This window comes from Mus pahari, chromosome 1 (genome assembly GCF_900095145.1).
Source record: "Mus pahari chromosome 1, PAHARI_EIJ_v1.1, whole genome shotgun sequence".
Classification (NCBI taxonomy): domain Eukaryota; kingdom Metazoa; phylum Chordata; class Mammalia; order Rodentia; family Muridae; genus Mus; species Mus pahari.
In genome coordinates, this window is record NC_034590.1 from 143,433,400 (window position 1) to 143,456,419 (window position 23,020).

Consider the following 23,020-nt stretch of genomic DNA (forward strand, 5'->3'; position numbering starts at 1 on the left):
AATACTGTCCAGGGAGTCTGTCCTGGCTATTTTTTTTAATTGTAATTTGACACAACCTTGTCTCCTTTGAAGAATTGCTTCCATCAGATTGTCCCGTGGACATGTATATTTATTGCTAATTGATATGAGGAGCCAGCCCACTATGGGCAGTACTATCCCTAAGCAGGTAGACCTATGCTGTATTATACAACTAACTAAGCAGGATTCAGTGAGCAAGCCAGGAAACTGAATTCTTCCACTGTTCCTGCTTGAGTTCCTGCCCTGAACTCCCTAAATGATGGGCTATACCCTGTAAGTTAAAAGAAACCCTTTTCTCTCCTAAATTGCTTTTGGTCATGGTGTTTACCACAGCAGCTTTGAAAATAAACTACGACAGGGTCTTTCTGCATTTACTCTGTTGCTCCTGTATCTCACAGCTGTCCTCCGTTATGACTTCTTAGCAGAAATATTAAATCACATTGAATTCCATGTGCTAGACTTCAACAGAATACATCCGAAGCATTTTCTCATTCATCTTCACTACAGCCACTTGTCCACATTCTGTTTGACTACAATTCACAAATGAAAAGCCTGACGTTCAGAGTGGGTCTGGAAATGTAATTCTTCCCTGCAATGCTGCCCTGACCCTCTTCCATCAACTTCTATTTTTATCTCTTTATCTGCAATGACAAACAGAGCTGTGCCACATGCCACGGACCTACCTAAGTTTTCATAGCAGAACCTGGCGATTGAAAGTGGAGGTGCTTGGTGATGCCTGGCCTTGCCTGCCTCCACTGATGAGTGCTATGATCCAATGCCTAATGATACTCTATAGCACCACAAGCCAGGAGCTTTTTTCCAAAGCTGCATCCGTATGTTGCTCTCCTAAGCCCCGGGGTAACTGTGGGATATCATTGCTGCCTGTGAGACAGTGTTGAGATTGAGGGAGACACCAGTGAAAGGCAGAAACAGAACAGAAAGACTCATCCCACGTCAGATTCTGCCTGATTCATGGGCCTAACCTCCCTCACTCCCAGACCTTTTTCCTTGCTTCTAAACCACCTCAGCATCCTCGTTCTCTTATCCTTATGGTGTTCGATCTAGATCTCCTTTGTTGGATCTTCCTTATCTCTTGGCTTCTAGAGTTGGAGTTATCTGGAGGTCCTCCTTAGATACACACCCTTTCCCCAGTTCTTACATGAGCTCATCCAGTCTCAAGACTAAACATTTGTCATACATCAGCTCCAAGTCAGTGTCTCGGCGGGAACTCTCCCTTGAAATTCAGACATGGCTATCTCTCTACCTGCCGTTCAGTTTATCTGTTTGGATAGCTAAAGGCACTGTGAAAATCAGCAACCCCATAACCCGACTTCTGCTTCTCCTTCCACAAATTTCCTCTATTTTTGTTTTGCCTTTTTGTTTTGTTTTGTTTTGGGTGGGGTTGGGTTTTGTTTGAGGGCTCTGGTGTCTAAACCAAGGACTTCAAACGTGTCACTCAAGTGCTATGGCACGAGAAAACACACCCAATCCCTGAAGTGCCTTTGACTGCAAATTGTGAGTTTAGTTTTAATGTGCTGATTGCAATGATTTGAGATTTAGATGTTATAAAGAATTTCTCAGAATTTCATACTGTAGTCCAATGGAGCACAGAGGCCTTTCTGATGTCAAAATGTCTTTAATAACCTTTACTAAATATTAACCCAAACTCAAGGCAGGTTTTGCAAACAGCGAATTCATCATGTAACTATGAACTGTTACCTTTTTGATGGAAATGATGAAGTCTAGCAAGAAAAACAAACTACAGCTTAGCCAACAGACTAGACTTTGCCATTGAAACTATTAAGGCACATAGAAATAACCTTATCAGATTCCCCACGTCCTTCCTGGTCCTCCAGGATAAGCTAGGCGAACAATGGGAGAACCTGAGAGGTTTCTGATTAAACAGTAACTTTAATGACATTTAGTAAATTTAGCAACATTTACATAAAAGTAGCCTTAGGCAAACTGTAATGCATGCAAAAGTTTCTTTATAAATCTTCAAAAATGGTTTTTATAGTTTTATTTATAAGATGACTTCATAGCAATTTCTATAACTGTATCCGCCAACAGATAAGGATTATAAACTGAATATGGGCATCAACTTATCTATGTTTTAGTATCCACAGAAACAGTATGTTCTCCAACTACAGAAGTAAAGCTACATGACCTAAACTGAATTGCTTCATAGTGTCGAATCACCACTATCATGTAAAAGACACTAATTTCCTAATCAAGATTAAAAGCAAGCCCACAACTTCTGGATAGATGAGATGGTTCAGCACATGTTGCCAAATCTAACTTCCTCAATTCAATCCCCAGGACCCAAATGATGGAAGGAGAGAACTGACTTCTACATGTTGTCCTTTGACCTCTGTGTGTGCTTCATGCGTGTACACACACACACACACACACACACACACACACACATACACACACACTACGCACATTCATTAATTTAAGTACATAAAAATTTAAAAAAAAACTTTTCTAACCGTGAACACTGAAATCTTTGTTGTAAATTTTTATATATGTGACTGTATATATGTAAAAATGTGAGAAATGTGTGTTTATGTACATACACATGCGCACACACACAAATGAATTTTAAAATATTTTAACCAGTCTTGTTTGATTGTGGAATAAATAGACAAGTGTCTCTTGCAAAACAGAATAGACAGACAAAGCTTAATCTCACAATTTTTACTTCCTACTCTCTCTCTCTCTCTCTCACTCTCTCTCCCCTTCCTCTCCCCTCCCCTCCCCTATCCTCTCCTTTCCTCTTCTCTCTTCTTCTGCCCTTCCTCCCCCCTCCCGTGTGTGTGTGTGTGTGTGTGTGTGTGTGTGTGTGTTACATGCACAGGTATATGAATTGCAAGTGTACCCCTGGATGCCTGAGGAACACATCAGGCATCCTGCTCTATCACTCTCTGCCTCACTTCTTTGAAACAAGGTCTTCTGCTGCACCCAGAGCCAGGTTGGTGGCAAGCAAACTCCAGGGATGCCACTATGGGGCTAGGGTTATAAGCTTTGTAGGTGGTGCTGGAGATTCAAACTCAGGTCTTCAGGGTTGAGCACCAAGCACTGTTACCTGCTAAGCCATAGCCCTTCACATCTTTTTTAATTGGCACGATCTCATCTGTTTGTATATTTAGTGACATCTTAAGGTAACTGAACTGAGAATGAGTGGACTGTGTTCTAGTTAGAGAATGGATATAATTCAGTTTTCATTTAAAAGGTTGAACATCTAAAAATTATATATAATTATAGACACATGATTAAAAAAAAACAAACTATTGTCCAGTCTTTTTTGAATGTGGCAGTTAGCAGCTATAACCTTAATGATTCCTTTATAAGACTTTCCTAAAGATGCCCTTCACATGAAGGGCAATGTAGACTCGGCTATAGTAATTTACTTAATTTATCTTAAATTTGGTTTCAGTGAGCAACCTTAATTAACCTGATTTTTTGCTGATAATCACTCTCAATGGAATCAAATCACAAATCCGGGGATGGATTGAACGGCACCCAGAAGGAAGCAGCACTCCGCGCACTGGTCCAACGTACAGGATATAGCTTGGTCCAGGTAGGAACTTCTTGTGACATCTGCTGAGACTCAACACTAAATTCAGAGTCCTGGAAACATTAATATCTCTTGATGCAGAAAGCCAGAAGCCCTGGTATGGCTCCTGTATAAATTTCTTTCAGGGAAAAGATGGAAATAGCATGTTTCATTCAGCTCTGAAGGTAACCTGGATTCTTTCTACCTGTATTATCATCTAGACCTTTAATTTGTTGCTTGAAAATAGAACTGCTAACCACAGTCATGGAGACTATTACAGTTTCCAAAGAACATTTTAGAATACAAAAACACAGTTAGGATCCCTAGGTTTTAAGTGAAGGTGACCTTAGTTAATACTTTAGGAATCAGTGGAGAACAAAGTTCAGGAACCTCTCTTTGGTTTCGAGAGAGGTCCCTGCAGATAAAGATTTCAAGATGCGGCTTCCAAGAAGGTAACTTTTTTATTATTATTATTAATATTTTTTTTGCCTAGCTATTCTACTTTGTCCAGTCTATGGTATTTCACAACTTCTGCCCATGTTAGACCTTTGAAAGACAAAAATACAAGGGCCATGAAAAAGACCTAATTATTAAGAATTATTTGCATATGACTATTGCCATTGGGATAATGCCTCTTAGAGAATGTATGCTGCATTAATGAGCAGGGTAGTATTAGAATCATCAAAACTATCTCATTAGAATACATTATACCCCCTTTGTAATAAAACAATGTATTTGAATCCAACAACCATTGGTTTTCACCTACATACTTTTCCAATAAGCTCAAATATCCCTACCACTCAGAGTACAAATATTACAAATGTGAGTAATGACAGAATATGCCATGTCCTGGTTTTATTAGCTCTCCCAGAGTTGAATTATTAGAAATGTCCTAGATTTACTTATACTGATGCTATAAATCATAAATGCATTATTATGCTTGATACAATGCCTCAAGTATTTATATTTTTTATCCCAATAAGGAGTGCTAGTCAGGCCTTTTAAATATTTCATGCATTTTTTTTATTCTGTAGTGACTTTTTAGAGTTTCATTAAGTCAAGGGAGACACTGAGATATTTGTTTCACTAAAAGCTGAGTTATTTTAGAATTAGTGAACTGTAAGTGTTTTTAATCTCTAAAATTAATGAATAGTTTAAATATTTGTTTATCTTTCTGCCACACTAAAATAATTACAAAAAATTCTAAAGAACTTAGTCTACAAAAGAAATATATTATATTTAATGTAATTTATTTTACACATGTCAACAGACACAGTTGGGTGTAAAGTTGGTCTTTCTTTTTAAAAAGAGTTGGGTTTTTTTCTTTCCGTTTTTTAGCCAATTCTTTAAATTTTGTAAACATTTTAGTCAAATTCTTCTGTTAATGTTGTAGAAAAAGAAAGTGACTTTATCAGTTCTTTTTATTTTTGGCTTTCCTCGGGCCTGAAACATTGATTCAGGGGAAAGAACAATGAAAAGATATTTTAACCCTTTTAAAACCTAACAGTGAATTTTAGGCACATAAGGGAAGTCCACCTATGATAGACGTATGTAAAAACCTGTGGAGAACAGCAAAGAGTACCTTGCTATCACAAACCTAAGTCAAAGAAAGTAAGGAAATGATTAAATAAACTCTAATTTCATAGCCATAGCCTTCAATAACCAAAACTCAATAGGAAAATCCTACAGCATAGAGTGCCAGTTTAACTTTATTCTCAGTGTGGACAGACTACATCCAAGATAGAATTTAGGAACATTCAAGTGAAAAAAGGCCTTCTTGTGAAAATGCTAAGATTTCAGTCAAGTATAATTTCATAGATTCAACTTTCGGGCTCTTTCCTAAACACATCAGGGTGGAAGGGAATTTCTCTTGTATTTCCCAGCTTTCTGTTTGCTCTGTCAACTGCAAGTTCTCACTTGGCCTTGAAGCAGCAGGATGAATAAAGCCAAAGAGAACAGGGAAGAGGTGATGCTTGACTAATGGTGGCACAGGGGACTGAGAAACTGAAGCCACCGGGAGCCTCTATAAGATGGCAGACAGCCCAATGGCACTGCTGGGGGACCCTCACCTGGCAGCACTTTCTTTGACTAGGCGTCTTTGCACTGAGCTCATTTAGACACTAGCCACCTCGTGAGAGGATGGAAGATAAGCCATGGGTCACTTTAGAGAGGTATCGAGCAATTCAAAAACTACCTTGTTGGACAAACATCGCAGCACTACTTAAGTAATATCTGTTAGAATGATCACTGGATCTGAAGTTCTCTAATAATATGGAAGCACAGCATTCCAAAAACTAGGTGCTTAGACCTAAGTGTTATAATTAAAGTTATTATATATATACACATACTTTATTATGTTTTCAAATACATACAGATTTAAATGGTTTTGCATTGGCAAATGTGTCCTGCATTGGGCTCAAAATGTGGAATGTGACACAATCAGGAGGTCTATAGTCTCGCCTGCTCCTTATCACACGTAATATCTTCAACAAGTTTCCTAACTTCTGGAGACCTTAATTTCCCCTAAGATCAGTAAGGTCCATCCCACACTGTTAGCCTTGATTTGTGATCTCTATCATCTCAGTTTCTAGTGGGCAGCCAACTGGACACAGAGCAGACAAAGCCTCGGGCTCAATGACTCAGGGATGCCTCCTTACTCTTCCTAATATTCACAGTTCCTATGCTGGAATAAAGGAATGACTAATCAAAATAGAAGAGAGTATCCGTTTTTAAAAGTTTCTGAGCAAAAATGAAGACATTAACTCAACTCTGATTTGAAGGATTGTCTTTCTGTGTCTTTCCAGTGGCATCAAAATCCAAACCACAGAGGTGAAAGAGCTGTGCTCTCTTATCAGCAGCAGGGCAAACACAGCTATCAGCAATAGAATTTTGCAAGTTACTTAATAACATAAGCTTAGCCTTTAATGTGGCAACTGATGCAACAACGTGTGCTTGCGCTTGCGAGACTTAAAAGTGTGAATTGTAACCTCTTTTTTATATAACTGGATATCCTTCTGTATTTTACCAAAGTTCTTTGGGAAAAGAGATTCAATGCAACCTCCTTAAAACCAAAATATTTAAATACATATTGTTCCTAAATATTTGGAAACTGTGCCACAGTTTTAAAACGTAAACAGCCCTTGCTCCCAGGTGTTATGCCATTTGAGAGTTTTCTTTTTCTACTTTTCCACTCCTAATCACATTCCCTAGCTTTCTAAAGAAAATACTGTTTTGAGAGCCAAAGGGGGGAAGTCACAGGACATGGAGAAGTGCCCACACTTCAACAGTCAGCTTTAAAACCTGAATGCTTGAAATAACATGTTAAGAAACTACATATGCATTATTTTAAAACTGGAAAATAAAATAGTCTCTCTAATTAAGTTCTCGTTTTCATGCCTGGTCTTTTTCTTTGTTTTCCAGTCTTTTTGCAATGACAGAGTTATTGGAAGGGAAAGTTTCATAAAATATAAAATACTACCATTATTGCTTAATTAGGAAAACTGGGCAATTTGCACAGAGGAAAAATTCACTATCTCATCTGGGTGATGGGTACCTGGAGTTATTGGGCAAGCCTTGTGTTTAATGTTTGTTTCATAGTGACAGAGTCCAACCCTCCTCTTCAAAGTTAAGACAACTGCCCTAGAATGACAAACCACATACTGGAAGACAATGAGCAATCAGCCAAGTATAGCTATCGCCTGTATCTAAACTCAGTGATGGATGCAAAAAGCATTATGTTTCCAAAGATAATAGTGAATGAAAAAGAAAAGAAAAAGGAGAAAGGAGGAGAGCATGACCACTCCTAAAGTATAGAGATTTTTTATTGTAGATACAAGGGAGAAAGCAGGGAGAAGGAAGAGTATAGGCTGAACATGGCCAGCAAATGAAACCATGTAATGAGAGGAAGGAGGGAGAGCAAGAGAGGAATCACTGACCTACCAAGAGAGGTGACCCAGGGCTAAGAGACTAAGATGGAAAAGGGGTAGAAGGACTGACATAGCCATAGTGGCTGGACTATATGGAGAAGAACTGCTGGGGGTTGCGAGGAGGAAAGCCCAGCCCAGTCCCTGGGCTGAAGAAATTTAGACTGAAGGGGGCATGCCAGCCATACTCTTGTAACAGATAGGAACCTAGGGGTGCTGGAAGACTCTGGCAGCCAGGGCTACTTTGATATGTTAAATAGATACTGGTTTATCCATTTGTCCTGGGAAATAGATGCAACCTTCTTTATTTCCACCAGTCATGCTAACTGAGACTGTACCCCTACATGTACTGATGTATTGATAGACTCCACAAAGAGAGTTGTAGTTTCCACCTTTGTGAAGAATATTCTCATTGGAAAACAAAATCAAGAAAGAAGGAGAAAGCAGCAACAATCAATGTCAAGTCCTGAGCACCTGGGGTTTGATCCATGAACCAGGTCACATGACAGAAAGGCAGGTGACCTTCTTCAGACATGCTGCCACCGAAGCCAAGATTTAGGAGACCGAAGCAAGCAAACCTTTCAAGGATCTGAGAAGACACCAGAATCCCTGATAGAGGAACCCTGTCTTAACCAAATTTTTGTCAAATGAATAACACATTTGAGGAAGTAAAGAGATTTGTTTCAAAGATTGCTACATTAACCAGGTATAAGTCTGGTTACTTTAACAATCACCCATCTTTAATTCTCATCTTTAAACTCTACGTGTAGGCTGCCTGATTAAAGGGGTTTCAATGGAATTATATACTTTTATTCTAATTTGCAAATAATACTAAACACTCGCACACGCCCATGCGCGTACACACACACACACACACACACACACACACACACACCCCACAAATATATACCATAGAGTAAAAAGAATGAGTGGCATTATGTCAACATAAATCTGATTTGGATACCAGTCACGCTTCCCTTTTGAAAGGCAACCCAAACTAAGATAACTGCCCTCCTTTTAGTTAAATGTATCAAACTGTCAAAGGGTCAGACAAAAAGCGAATCTGGAAAGAATACAAACAATTAAGATACAAGAGTCCATTGTGCTTAGCAGTCAAAGTTCAGAAGGAACAAACTGTTGGCCAAGATCATTGTATCCAGTAAAAGCAGCATTTAGAAAGCGGTATCAGGGGTGTCTCAAACCAAAGCAGACAGAACTTAATCACCACCAGACTTGTCTTAGAAAATATGTTACAGTGAGATCTTCAGGACAAAAAGATACCAAAGAGTAACATGAAAATTGCTGATGGAATAAAAACTTACAGGTAAACATCTACGCTGGTTCAGAATCCTCTAGAAGATTAATCATGCTATGTAAGTGTTCTAGCTTGGTTTTATGTTGCTGTGATAAACACCATGACCAAAAAGCAACTTGGAGAGGGAAGGATTTATTTCATCTTACAAGTGACAGGTCCATCCTTGAGTGAAGGTAGAAATTCCTGCAGGGCAAGAACTTTAAGCTAAAGCCATGGAAGAACATTACCTACTGCTGGCTCTTCCTTTCTTATAGGGCCAGCTCCCTGGACTTAGGGATAGAGCGGGGCCCCCTGGCACAAATGAACAATCAAGAAAATGCCCCACAGACACATCTACATGCTGATCTATTAGAAGCAATTCCTCTGTTAATGTACCCCCTTTCCATCTGTGTCACAATGACACAAAAGATTGGGCATCACCATGAATTGCTTATATCTTTAGTGTAATGAACAAGATAAGAAATTATTACAAAATATAACAACATGAATACAGGTAGAGCTCAGAGTTAAGACTGTTTTCCAACATCTGCAAGGCCCTGGATTCCATTTCCAGCTCTGCAAAATGGCAATAGTCCTACTGAGAGTGATAATAGTAATAATATTAGCAAGAAGAGATGTGTTACCAAAGGTGTAAATTGTAACATCAATTACTTTTTTAAAACAACATCCTAGTTATTGGTTAAAAATAATTTGTTAAAACTATAGAACTGTCTTTAGTGAGCCTCTTGCTAAACACAAAGTAAAATCTCATTACAGGGATCTGGAGAGATGGTGACTCGGCGGTTAAGAGTAATGGGATTTGATTTCTAGCACCCAAATAGCTAACAAGTATCTGTAATTTCAGTTTCAGAGGATCTAGCATCCACTTCTGACCTCTGGATACTAAGAGCACACATATTACATAGGCATTCTGGTAGTAAAAGACCCATACACATAGGGTATTTGAGGAGCACACATAAAATTAAAATTAATCATATTTTAAAATGCTCATTATAGCTACAATTTAAGACAGAAATGAAAATACACTACCAGAGTAAACTCAATTAACAATTTACAAAGCAACAAAATGGAAGAAGTTAGTCTTTAAAAACCAATAATTACCTTGGATATAAATGGACTGAATTTTTCAGTTAAAAAGACAGATTTGATAAGCACACACACACACACACACACACACACACACACACACGCAGGCAGGCACACTGCTATGCTGCTTGCAGGAATTCATGTCACCTAAGGGGCGTGTGAACTGAAAGTGAAGCAGTAGGAAGATATTCATGCACAGAGAACAACACAAAGGAGATAGAAGTTGTGCAGACACCCGCTAGCACACATGTGAAATAAAAAAAACTTTGAAGAAGACAAAGGTTATCAAATGAAGAATTCAATTTGTCAAAAGACTGCAAATGGTGGGATAAAGGCAGTGGACAGCATGGGGACTGCTGGGGTGACTGCACTGCAAGGGGATACTGCAGGGGGGATGCGAGGGAGGGGGTACTACAGGGGACTGCAGAGGAGACAAGATGCTGTCACCAACACTGGTTCAGAAAGAGGCAGATAGCAAAATCATAGCAGCTTTAACTTAGTCTTTTCCATCACTGCACATAAATCCTAAAGACACACAGAAAACAGACTTCATGATGAAGCACAGCTTCTGGTCCTTTCTTTTCTGGTGCGGGCTCTCACCACCTCTTTCTTCCCAGACTGTCCAAGAACTTAGATCATGTATGTCAGTCCTAAGAACACAGAGTGGGAAGAGTCAAATTCTTGGAGACATGAGCTTCTACACGCTTGTCCCTCCAGCCACTCACAGGCCAAGTTTATTTCAAAGCTCAGAAGAACCTTGCTTCTTCTAGACAGAGATCTAATAATCAAATGAAGGAACAATTCTGTTAGCCCCTTTGTGAATGGGTCCAGCATCATGTGATTGGAAACTCCCTCATCCCAGGAAATACATGTGTTTCTGCAACTGTTTTCAAATAGTGGTGAACTGATCCTCAGATACCCTAATCGAAACTTAGCACAAGGGATTCTAGACAGAAGAATCAGTATCGTCACAAGTTAGCATTGGGGTGCCTTCCCTCAGACTAGAGGAAAAGAAGTGTTTTATTTCATCAACTTAAAAATTAGTGCGAACTTCATTATCAAAATGTGCAGAGGCAGACAGGGGCTTTAACTTTGGTCTCTGTTTTCAGGCAATCTCAAGAGTTTCCTAAGAGCTATCCACTTATTGATTTTGGTTAGCAAATAGAAATAAGTGACTCTTCATCTTTACAATCTAAACCCTAGCCAGAGATATAGACAAAACAGAACAAATAAACAACAACTGCAGCAACAACAACAACAACAAAACCCCACAACATTGTCAAATACAGATCAATGGAGATATTGATGACTTCAGCTTTGAATCTTTATAATGATGACCTAAAAGGACTAGGCAGGTTACCGAGATAGTCTTACATGGAATGTTGTAACAGTATTATTAATCCCATTCAGGATCATTCCATTTTCAATTCATTCAGGCTTTCTGGTAAGGAAAGTTGGAGTCATATCTTAATCCTTCAGCCCTGATAATCGTTCAAACAGAAAGAGCATGACAAATGATTTGAGCTCTCAGAAGATAACGGTTTCAAACAATAATGTGATGATGATGTCCTTGTTTTGTAAATGTCTTTATAACTATCTTGATATATATTATATCCATACACACACACACACACACACACACACACACACAAACACATAGATAGATAGATAGATAGATAGATAGATAGATAGATAGATAGATAGATAGATAGATAGATAGATATGCATAATCTTCTTTAGGTATCAGAATGGCACAGTTTAAAGAAAGAAATTTGCTGATTTTTCAAAGTGTAAGAGTAGTACTTGTAAGACTTCCACTGATTAGCTCACATTCATCCTGTAAACATTTTTTACATATTCCAGTACAGTATCAAAACTCCTTCTGAAAAACATCCTGACACTCCCACAAGACTACTACAATTACCTAGTAAAGGCTACTTTTTCATAGAGTAAAAGCAAGGAAGATGAGCACTGACTTGACAAGTCCCTCAGCTTTCAAAGAATCATCTTTCACAAAAGTATGATTAAAAGAATAAAGATACCATGGAATGTCTTACACAACTAAAACCAGCTGCATTAGAAGAGACAGCCCTTGGCATGTATAGAAATAGGGACAGTCAGAAGAGCAATTATCCAAATCCAGTCTTCCTTATCATGTCCACATCCCTATATATATATATATATATATATATATATATATGGGTATATAAAATAGGCATATGAATCAAACATTTACTAATAATGTCAAAGTAAATTTATCTTTAAAATTTCCTTTGATATATACATGGCTTTATCATTGACCAAAAATGAAAGCAAACTTAATATTCTGGGCTAGTGCCCTTGCTTTGCATGAAGAATTAAATCTTGGCTACACATTTGGTAGTGAAAGGCACAAAACAACACTAATGGTTTTCAGAATTGATTGATATTTTGATCTTGTAATCATTGATGCTGAGAACAGCTCACCAAATACACACATAATACAGATTAGTAGAGGCCGGGCCATTTCAGAAATGTTGGAAACTGTGTCCCAAAAGTAAGCCAATATTCATCTAATGATTATTTTATGAAACTCAAGTCAGTAATTCAAACAAAATTTTTTAAAAAATCAAACATCCTAACATAATAAAACCCAAAGGTATACTAATTTAATGATTACATACTGAGAGGTAAGGGTAAGAAATAGTCATTTCCCATAACTAAACCATTATGCTCTGTCAAACCAAAATTTTTAACAAATTTTTATTAGATATTTTCTTCAATTACATTTCAAATGCTATCCCTAAAGTCCCCTATACCCTCCCCTTGCCCTACTCCCCAACCCACCCACTCCCGCTTCCTGGTCCTGGTATTCCCCTGTACTGGGGCATATAATCTTTGCAAGACCAAGGGCCTCTCCTCCCAATGATGGCCAACTAGGCCATCTTCTGCTACATATTCAGGTAGAGACACGAGCTCTGGGGGTACTAGTTAAGTAACAATAATATGAACTAACCAAACTTTTTAAATTTTTATTTATATGTAATTCATTTTTTGCACTCCATATTCCATTACCCGCCCCTCCCCATCCATTCTCCGACTGCTCCACATCCCACACCTCCTCCCCACCCCACCCCTTCTCCACGTGAATGTCCCCACCCCACTCTACCCCACCTGAACTCTAAACTCCCTGGAGCCTCCAGTCCCTTAAGAAACCAGAAATTGTTTTATGTAAGTAAAACCCACTATGATTTGTGATATAGGATAGTTTTGAATTTGAGCCCGGATGTATTAGATAGCACTCCCTAACACTGAGTAGCACTATATACAAAGCTTTGTTTCATGTACAAGAATGAAGAGAGCAAATCACGCATGCGCACACGCTGTGTGTTTACAACCAAGGCTGCAGCCAAGTTTCAGGATACAGTACAGGTGAGCGCCCCCAGAAACAACTAGCATTCATCACACATTTGCTTTTGGATACCTTTTGGCTTGTTGAGTGTTAAGAAACTTACTGATACCAAAATGTTCAGAACTCCATGTTTATTGACACAACCCCCCACATGGAAGCCTCAGCTTGGAGTTTAACAAGCTGGGGCTACTAGCTAAAGGGCACACTGTAAAAGCCCGAAACACGTGGGTGTGTTGGCCAAGCTCTTCACCATTCATATCTAAAGTGTTGCTTCAAGATGCATGTCCAAAACCATGAGTGCGTGGGCAGAGCACAGCAATCCCAGAAATCAGCAGGGAAGCACATGATTCGCTGCCCATGATTATGCAAACTGCTTTACAAAATGCAAGCAGGTCTCTGAAGCTAGTTGGCACTTTCGATCTTCTCTTTTAGGTAGAAACAAATACGCATGCTCAGAATATGCTTTCTGACTTCTGATTTTATCTATGCTTGAATTTAGTATCCTTGTGGATAGTTAACAACGTTATAAGGTGCAGGTTGCTTTTTTAAAGAAAGTTGCTTTTGAATGCTTCCGAAATTGAGATACTGATTCCCTGAGAAGTTTGCAACACATGCTCCTCAAAGATATAGAAGTATCAAGAGATTTTGTTAAAATAGCCCATTTGCTTTTTTAAAACTGTCTTCTTCTGTATGATAATAATTTTAATAACTTAAAATGAAGGACCAAAGCAATTGACCTTCAAAAGTCTTTAGGCAAATGATGTTTTATGTAACTATAGCTTATACCTTGCATAGATTATAAAAAATAACTAATAAGGATAGTAGATAGATAGATGAGAGAGGTGGGTAGATTGATAGATGATAGGTAGGTAGATAGATAGATAGATAGATAGATAGATAGAGACATAGAGACATAGAGACATAGAGACATAGAGACATAGAACATAGTGAGTCAATTTAGTGATTTAGTGTTGCTCATATGTACAGGTATTTGTATTTCAAAAGGACCCACCCATAGCTGCTGCTGGAAGTTTAAATTTTGAAAACCAGGATAAGGGGAAACCCTTCTGTATGAAACTCAAAGGCACATCACAGATTTATAACTATGAAAAAAATTAACCCACCATCCTCAAGTGCGCAACATTGAAGTGTGAGCTATTAAAATTTTGTGCCAGAACCCAGTTTTATCACTAATAAAACCATGGCTGTCCTAGTTACAAGGGAAGCTAGAAAAGCAAATGGCTGACATTTAAAAAGAAAACAAAACAAAACAAAACAAAAAAAAACCTCAGGAAGGTATTTTTCCCAAGTGTACATAAAGTTCCAATGCGTGGTGGACAAAATAAACTTTTAGCATTAATTCTAAGACTTACTGCCCAACTTTATATGCCCCATAGAGGGGAACACTAGGGCCAAGTAGTGGGAGTGAGTGGGCAGAGGAGCAGGGCGGGGGGAGGGTATAAGGAACATTCGGGATAGCATTTGAAATATAAATGAAGAAAATATCTAATAAAATCATTTAAAAAAATAATTACTGCCCAGCGTGACCTATTAAACAAAGTTATCTGATTGTATGCAGGGCCAAGAAGATGGTAGCCATAATTTCTTCAAGAAAAACTTGAAACATCTGAGGAGGAGGAAATTCCAAACACTCTTGACATAAACTGAGCTACCAGGCAGCCTTGGCATGTGATAAATTAAAAAAGAGACAGGGCTTGTAGCTAGAATCGAGTCATTTATTTTTAATTAGACAGTTAAAAGTTTTCTAACTATGTATGCGGGTGAAGAAACGGAAAAGATTTTACAGACCTGATTAGAAGGGAAGGTAAAATTTCCCAGCATTGAATAAACATCCTCTCACTTTTAAGAAGGCTCTAAGAGAAATCTCTAATCTGTTCCCCCAAACTATTAATATGTTTGGGTTGCCGAGGAGAATAAGGCCCAGAGGATATGAGCCAGAGGGGAAAAGCACGGTTCTAGTCTACCTTCCCCTATTTTAAACTCCTCAACTACAAAAACAGGGCCTGAAATATCAGCCCCCTGTCCTCTCAGAGTAATGGACAGCTATTCTGACCCCTTGACTAAAGCCCAAGGCCTGCTTCAAATTGCTCTGAACTTCTCCCGCTGGTGCATTCCAAGCCTGGTGGGTGGTTCCCAGGGCAAATGCTCCCCATTGCATGAACTTCAGGGCATCTCTAAACCGGTCGGACGCTGCAATCCCCAAGACTATTATTGGGCATTTTCTTCATGTGTTTATAGAAACCACAAAAACACAATTAATAAGCTTCTGAACCACATGAACAAATGGGGCTCTCAAACTGTGCTGTACACATCCACATTTTTAGTACTACAGCAGTCAAGACAACAGAAATGAAATTTCAAAAGGGCAATCTGCTTACTGCTTATTTATTTTCGAATCAAAGGAATCTTGTGAAATCAAAGACTCCAGATGCCACTTTACCATTAGGGAATATGAATTCGATTTCCTCAATCTGAGGGGTAAAAATACTGGCCAAATTGATATTTGTATTCTAATAATTAGTTGGGTATTATAAATATCTGAAATGCACAAGAAACAATATAGTGTGGACAGCTATCACCTCACCCAAATAGTGAGATTCGACCCAGGGAGGGAATGGTGAACAGCATTAATAATTTGCCCCTCTGTGTACAGTCAGGGTAAGATATGTTCTCCCCAGGATTTTGTATAATTGAGTGACTGGACATTGGAAAGAGTGTTAAGTGAAGCAGGGCACTTTCTGCTTAGTGACAGGACATTTTCAAGGGCTGAGTTTAATGTCTATGTTGGTTGTAAGTCTCTAGGCTTTCCAACATTAAGGCCAGAATATGTAATGATAATGTAATATATAATTACATATTTTATACATACTTTGCATATATTATATAATTATGTAATATATCTAAGAATTAAGCTGATAAACTCAGGCTGACTTCCTCTGTTCAAACACTGCCTTCTCTATATAACAGCCTTATGACCTTAGCAAATTCCTCTCTGACCTTTTATCTTCTATAAAATGTCACTACTATGGCTCCTGGATCGATTACTGCTCTAGGACCAGGATACTATTGGACATGCAGGAGCTGATGTCCAGGTATTAGCTGGAAAACCAGAAAATAAAACTTTGACAATCTTCACAAATGTCAAATTGATATGTTTAGAAAACTCTTGGTTGGGATATAGATGCCACATTCTTGGCAGGGGTATACTTTTTGTTGTTGTTTTACTAAAAAAGATAAAATTCATCATTTTTCTGGCTTGTTAGTGATATCAAGATTTTGCTGCTAAGACTATAGGGTAAGAAATTACAAGCACTCTATAGGTGAAACTTTAAAGATTTAGTAAGATGAAGCCTGCCCAATTACTTGAAGCAAAAATATAACCCAGGCATCCTTTTGTCTTATTAGTTAAAGCAATGTCAAATACAATACCAGGAATACAAAGGTAAACCTGATTACAGACATCTTTTGAAATACTGCAATCCAAAGAGCATTAGAGCAGACTCTGAACAAATAATGTCTAAAGTTAGTATACACCGAGAGAAAAAGTGGTATTACAAGCTGATTGACTTTTATTCTAAACTATAATCAATCACCCCACAAAACAATATCTTTAAACTAGAACATACCTCTTAAAAGTGTACGTAGAAAACATTTAGAAAGTCAGACTGAAGTTTCTGCCAGTAATTACTGTTGAGGACGGGTGGGGTGATACATTGGGGTTTTTTTCCTTTCTATTCTGTATATTACATTTGTTATACAACACCTTGCATCCTGGCACAAAACTGCCTAATGGTGAATTTTGTGATGAATGCCAACATTTAGCTCCTTTAATAGTCATGATAAAACGTGATGGTCTAGTGTTCTAACTGTGCTGATGTGCAGTGTGGTGTGTTTGTCTTCCCCCAGCAAATGAACTGCAGCATCAAGTAGCACTGGATTGTGCCCAAATATTGGTCTTTAACCCCCTAGGAAAACAGATCATTGGCACTGGAGGAAAAAAAAAAAACAGTATCATTCTTCTCCCAAAAGAACCTCTATTACATCAAGAGAGAAAAATAGAAGTCAGCTCTATTTGGACTGAGATAGTAGTGGCTCCTCACATAAAGTGACAACATTAGGAAACATATCCTACTATCATTCAGAAACATACTTAAATCCCTCAGCAGCTATCCCCAAAATTAGACAGTTCACATCTCCAGTGTTGATCTTCATGTTTTTATATTTAGAGGGTCTCTCCATTGCCTGGCTTGAGCTAGGAAAGAAGGGAAAAGAGGAATTAGTAACACCTGAGTATTGGCCAAGAGCCAAGCCTTGCCTATTTGATGTAGGTTACCCTCTCGACAGAGGCCACTGTTGCCACTACTTTGCACATGAGGAAATTAAGGTGCTGGGAGACTGTCATTTACCTAAAGTCCCTCAGCTAGTGAATAATGAATGAAGTCAAAACGATCCATTCTAACAGTGCTTGCTTCTACACACAATTCTGATGTTAAATCAGAGCCCAGATGTCAATTATAATTGACTGCTTGATAATCTGCCTTTGAGACATTCATACAACAGTAGGACAAACCATCTCCTTAATTGTTAAGAAGCTAGGACCCAGTTAAGTGTTCTACCACAGTAAAATGAAATGACAAAGGTTATAAATTTCTTAAAAGACAAAATGCAGCGCCACAGACTTTGGCTCTTTCTCCAGACCTATGGTGGGTTCTGAATCACTCAGCATTAGGGTGCGTTCTCTCACTCTAAGACATTGTAGTTGATAAGGAATCATGTAAATATATCTTTGACTAACCGCTATTGCTCAGTGCTTTACACGTCAGCCTTGCTTACCTTGGGCAAGCTTTTGAAGCAGAGAAGTGCTGCATTGAGGCATAAGCGAGTCTTTCTATCTTCTAGATAATCAACTATTGTTACTTGGCAATCTCAAATATTTCCCAAAATAGTCCTTAGCTAAAATGATTTTTACAAATGAGGAAAACGAACTAAAGATTTTGTTGTTTCCTTTTCTCCCTCATACACCATTCCTCCCTGAACACACAGGAAAATGGACAAAGAAAGTACGGCGGCCCTCCACCAGGCTGGGATGCTACACCTCCAGAAAGGGGCTGCGAGGTTTTCATCGGGAAACTTCCCCGGGATCTTTTTGAGGATGAACTCATACCGTTGTGTGAAAAAGTGAGTCCAAATTTAATTTCTTCTTTTAGGAGGAAAATATCATTCTCTTTAGTTTGCTTTTACTTGTTTTCACCTTTCTTTACATCTATCTCTGTGTATGATGCATGTGTACGATGTGTGTGTGTGTGTTTATGCTCATGAGTGTGAATGTGGATGAAAGCTTCATCCATATGTGCAGAGGCCAGAGGACAGCACCCATTATCTGCCATCACTTTCCATTTTGTTTGAGCCGGGGGCCTCTTATCAGTGACTGATGTACATGAAAGGCAAGCTTCCAGATTTCTCCTGTCTCAGCATCCCAGCTCACTGTAGAAGCTCTGGGATTGCAGATGTCTGCTACTGCAAATGGCTTTACATACATCCTCCTGTTTGTATGGCAAGCACTTTGCCCAGTGTGCCATCTTTCCAGTGCCCAGTTTGATGGTTCTCTCCTAAGTCCCACACATCAAATATGGACAGTGTTAAAATCTTCCCTGACATCAATGACTGTCCCCTTATATTAGCGCCTTTGCCCAGCTCTTTGTCCTGTTGAACTGATGAATTGAATGACCACTGCTGACAACTTTCAAATTCATATCTCTTCCTCCAATCTCAGTGCTGGCAGCTGACCCACTGCAGATTCAATGTGTCTAACAATACAGAGCAGAGTAACATTCTGCCAACAATAAGATATTGTTCCAATTTGACATCTTACTATGACTTTATAAATAATAGTATTTCATATAAAAATTAATGTATTCTTGTCATGGCTTAAATATGTATCTGTATACATTGACATAAAATTTTCTTTTGCAAGTGGAATTGATTATCTTATTAATGCAATGAACAGATTAAAAACATGTTATTCAATGTCCTTAAGAACAAGGTTACTCACTGTCCTTATATGATTACTAAGGAAGACTTTTCCCTAGTTCTAATACTTTACCAGGTGTATTTTTTCAGCAAACACACTTAATATGAGGATTTGGCTCTCCCCCTACATGATAAAAAAAAAAAAATCAATCGTCAGCATGTGTAGGTAGTCTCCGAACCAGAGCCCCTGGTTTTATACACAGAATCCTAGCTGTCATACTAAAACTCTGGAAAATGGCAGACACATGGAACAGATAAAAAAAACTGCGCTCATCTTACATGAAGAAGAAACAGATCCTTCTCACTGAGTCCTTTGGAGTTCAGTAGAGAAAGGCTACGCAGAAAGCAGCCTATTGTATAAATTTGGACCACCCTGCTTACAAAAGCTAGGGGCAATAAACTGCTTAGCCTACATTAATCAGGTTAGTTGGGAGTACAGAGGAAGAGTAAGGGCAAGCAGGGTAGATGGAGAACAAGTATCCTTTCCCATGCGGTTCTGATCCTCTATCAGTTGTATTGAGGCTAGCATTCCTTTTCATCCCAGAAACTGCTAAAATAAGAGTACTCCCCTGGTCACCTATGAATGCTGTATGCATTCTGACATCATAGCAGTGGGAAAAGATACAGCCAGGAAGTTAGGTTAGCAAGGTCCCAAATGAGTACCCTCATTTCCTGTTATAAATGTCAGTGACAGAGCATAACCAAGTAAAGGTCAAAGCATAGAGACATTAGAGAACAACTCAGAAGGCGTGGGCAAATCTATCAGGAAACTGTGCTTCTGATGACAAATGCATTTTTGGGTCCCCAAGACGTTACATAAATTTCCAGATACTTGTATGACAAAGGCCTTTGCTCAGCCAGAAGTACATTCTGTTAGCTGAGGCTGAAATGCCATTTGTCTATATTTTCTTTATTTAACTCAGCTTTTCCCATGAGTTAGATAATTAATCTAAATCCAGCATAAAAGTATGCAAACCATTCCCCATGGATACAAATGCCAAACATGGCAGGAGGCAGTTCGGCAAGTATGGAGAGTGTGTGTGTGTGTGTGTTTGTGTGTGTGTGTGTGTGTGTGTGTGTGTGTGTGTGTGTTTTCCATGTGTTTATGCACATTTGCGAGTATAAATATGTAAATAAGAATGTTCTGTTTCTATTCATTACAGATTGGTAAAATTTATGAAATGAGATTGATGATGGATTTTAATGGTAACAACAGAGGCTATGCATTTGTAACATTCTCAAATAAGCAGGAAGCCAAGAATGCAATCAAGCAACTTAATAATTATGAAATTCGGTAAGTTTCTCATCTGCTAGACGCAAGCTGACTCTAAAGCTTCACCTGCATCTGCTTTCTATCAAGATAGCGTACATGTGCAAGCTAGCTAAACTAGAAATAAAATGCTAAATCTTTCTTCGTTAAAAATGATCTGGTTAAACATTTATTTAATCTCATTACTGAATAAGGTATAAAGTCCACGGGGATAAAATTTATTAATTAACTATTTTCATTAATATGTACTGAATACTCTTCCAGATATTAGAAATCTGTCAAGATATCCTCTGTTCCCATAGAACACAAATACAAAAGATTAAATAAATAACTTACAAACATAAAACCGAGGAGGAGTAAGATTGTGCAGAGGGAATGCTACTTGAATTTGTTGGTTTTAAGAAAATACTCTATGAGAAAGTACATTTTGATCTGATGTTTAGATGAAAAATTCAGTCAAGACAGTCAGACCCTAAACAAGGTTATTCAAAGAAAGGAAAAAGCAACAAACGGCAAGAACAAAATTCCTAAAATTGAAACAAAATTGATGTTTGATATGTTTGAAAGACAAGAAGAAAAATCCAGGAAGGGGGAAAGAAAAAAACGGTTAAAGGCAGGACAGTTGAAGAACATTGGTCCTTGCTGGAGAATCTGAACTCATTTACATAAAGACCTGGAACTGGAGGAGAATTTGAAATGGCTTTATGAGTTTTAAAGCACAGTTATGGCTGTTGGCTACACAGCCAACTATAGGAGAGAAGGACCTGAAAGAGGGAAACCGGGTCAAAGGCTGAGGCTCATTCTAGATCTAGACAAGGAGTGACAGTGGCTCAGTGAGTGACCACAAGCAAAAGGGACAAAAAGGACTAAGAACTAGACATCCTGAGGAAGCCAGAGGAGGGGAGAACAGGATGACTCCATATCACATTCAGAAGTTGTACAAAAAACATGGGATTTGATTCCAAGTATCTGTGAAAGAGGCCGTTCCATTGGGAAAGAGAGACTGGGGAAGAGCAGGAAGGATGTGAAGTGTCATCCTTGAGGTATTTGACCTTAAAGATGCACACCAGACACCTCAGGCAAGATCCAGTGCAACTATATGAGAGGAGAGGTAGGAGGGGGGGTCACAGTTACAGCAATCTGCAGCATTTTAAACCATGAGACCAGTGGGCACAACTGGTGATGTATAACCAATAATCTGTTTTTATAAGCCTTTTTTTTTTCTTTAAAAAAAAAATCACCAGGGATAAAACCTGCGATAAATCCTTTCTTAAATAGGCCCTGGACCACCTGGGAGGCCGAGGAACAGCCATGCCACAGCTAAATCTTTGGGTCAGCCAAGCTTCACTTAAGGGGCAGTGAGCAGTTGCTTCTCTGTGTCTAAGTTTCATCTGTTTATCTATGAGTATGTATATGTGTGCTGAGTGTGCATGTGTGTGCATGTACATATACCTGCACAGTCCGGAAAAGGATACCTGACCTCCTGTGGCTGGACGTAACAGGTGGTTTATGGATGCTGGAAGCCATATTGGGTCCTTTACAAGAGCACTACATGCTTCAACTACTGACCCATCTTTCCAGCCCCAACTTTCATCTATAAAGTGGAGATTATATCCATTTCCCAGATTTGATTGTAAAGATAAGTCAAAGTGTTTTGAAAAGTTAGTGCACTATTTAGGACATAGTAGCCAACCGATGATAAAAGCTACCACAGTTCAACTCCAAGATTCAGTGTCCATATTTATCCCTTTTCTATAATGTGGACAAACCTTAAAATAACTGGAATCTTAACTTTGATGGCCACAGACAGAGTAGCCTCCTTTCTAGCATTTCCCTACTTCTTATAAGAAAGTACATTGCATCACAAAGCATCCTCATGTCCTGGGAAGAAATTAACAACTAGCTCAATTTTCTTCAAGTCTTTAGCTACATGAAGAATGACTGGGCATGGCAACCTTTAACTGCCTAAGCTGGTCAGTTCCAAGGCTGGGTTCTAGAACAGTTTGAGAGAAAGCACAAGTAGGCCTCCTCTCCCACACAAGCCTCTGTGGAACTAAAAGAAATCGGTGTGGTATTCAGAAACTGGATTCCCAGTCAGGAGACCTGGGGGCATTTTCCCCCTTTGGTAAATCCTTTGACTTAGAATATTGCTTTTATCTTTGTACTTAATCATATCACATAGAGATGCTGTAAATATCATACAAAAATAATATACACTGACAAATTCAGAAAAGACTTTGCAAAACTGTCATTTAACTTGCTTTATAAAAATCACCTTGAATTTCTGGAGTCCAGCTTCCTGAGCTCTTTGTACATATTGGATATTAGTCCTCTATCAGATTTAGGATTGGTAAAAATCCTTTCCCAATCTGTTGGTGGCCTTTTTGTCTTGTTGACAGTGTCTTTT

General features: G+C 38.6%; 1 protein-coding gene across 2 annotated transcripts in view; it reads left to right on the forward strand.

The window, feature by feature from the left end:
• Window positions 1-23,020, forward strand: part of A1cf (APOBEC1 complementation factor) — a 74,841-nt gene that overhangs the window by 24,099 nt on the left and 27,722 nt on the right. For both annotated transcript variants that reach the window (XM_021202957.2, XM_021202965.2), the window contains exons 2-4: window positions 3,458-3,601; window positions 18,357-18,491; window positions 20,507-20,637. In XM_021202957.2, the coding sequence (XP_021058616.1) occupies window positions 3,503-3,601; window positions 18,357-18,491; window positions 20,507-20,637 (365 nt within the window). In that variant the 5' untranslated portion in view covers window positions 3,458-3,502. The remainder of the gene's footprint in view (window positions 1-3,457; window positions 3,602-18,356; window positions 18,492-20,506; window positions 20,638-23,020) is intronic.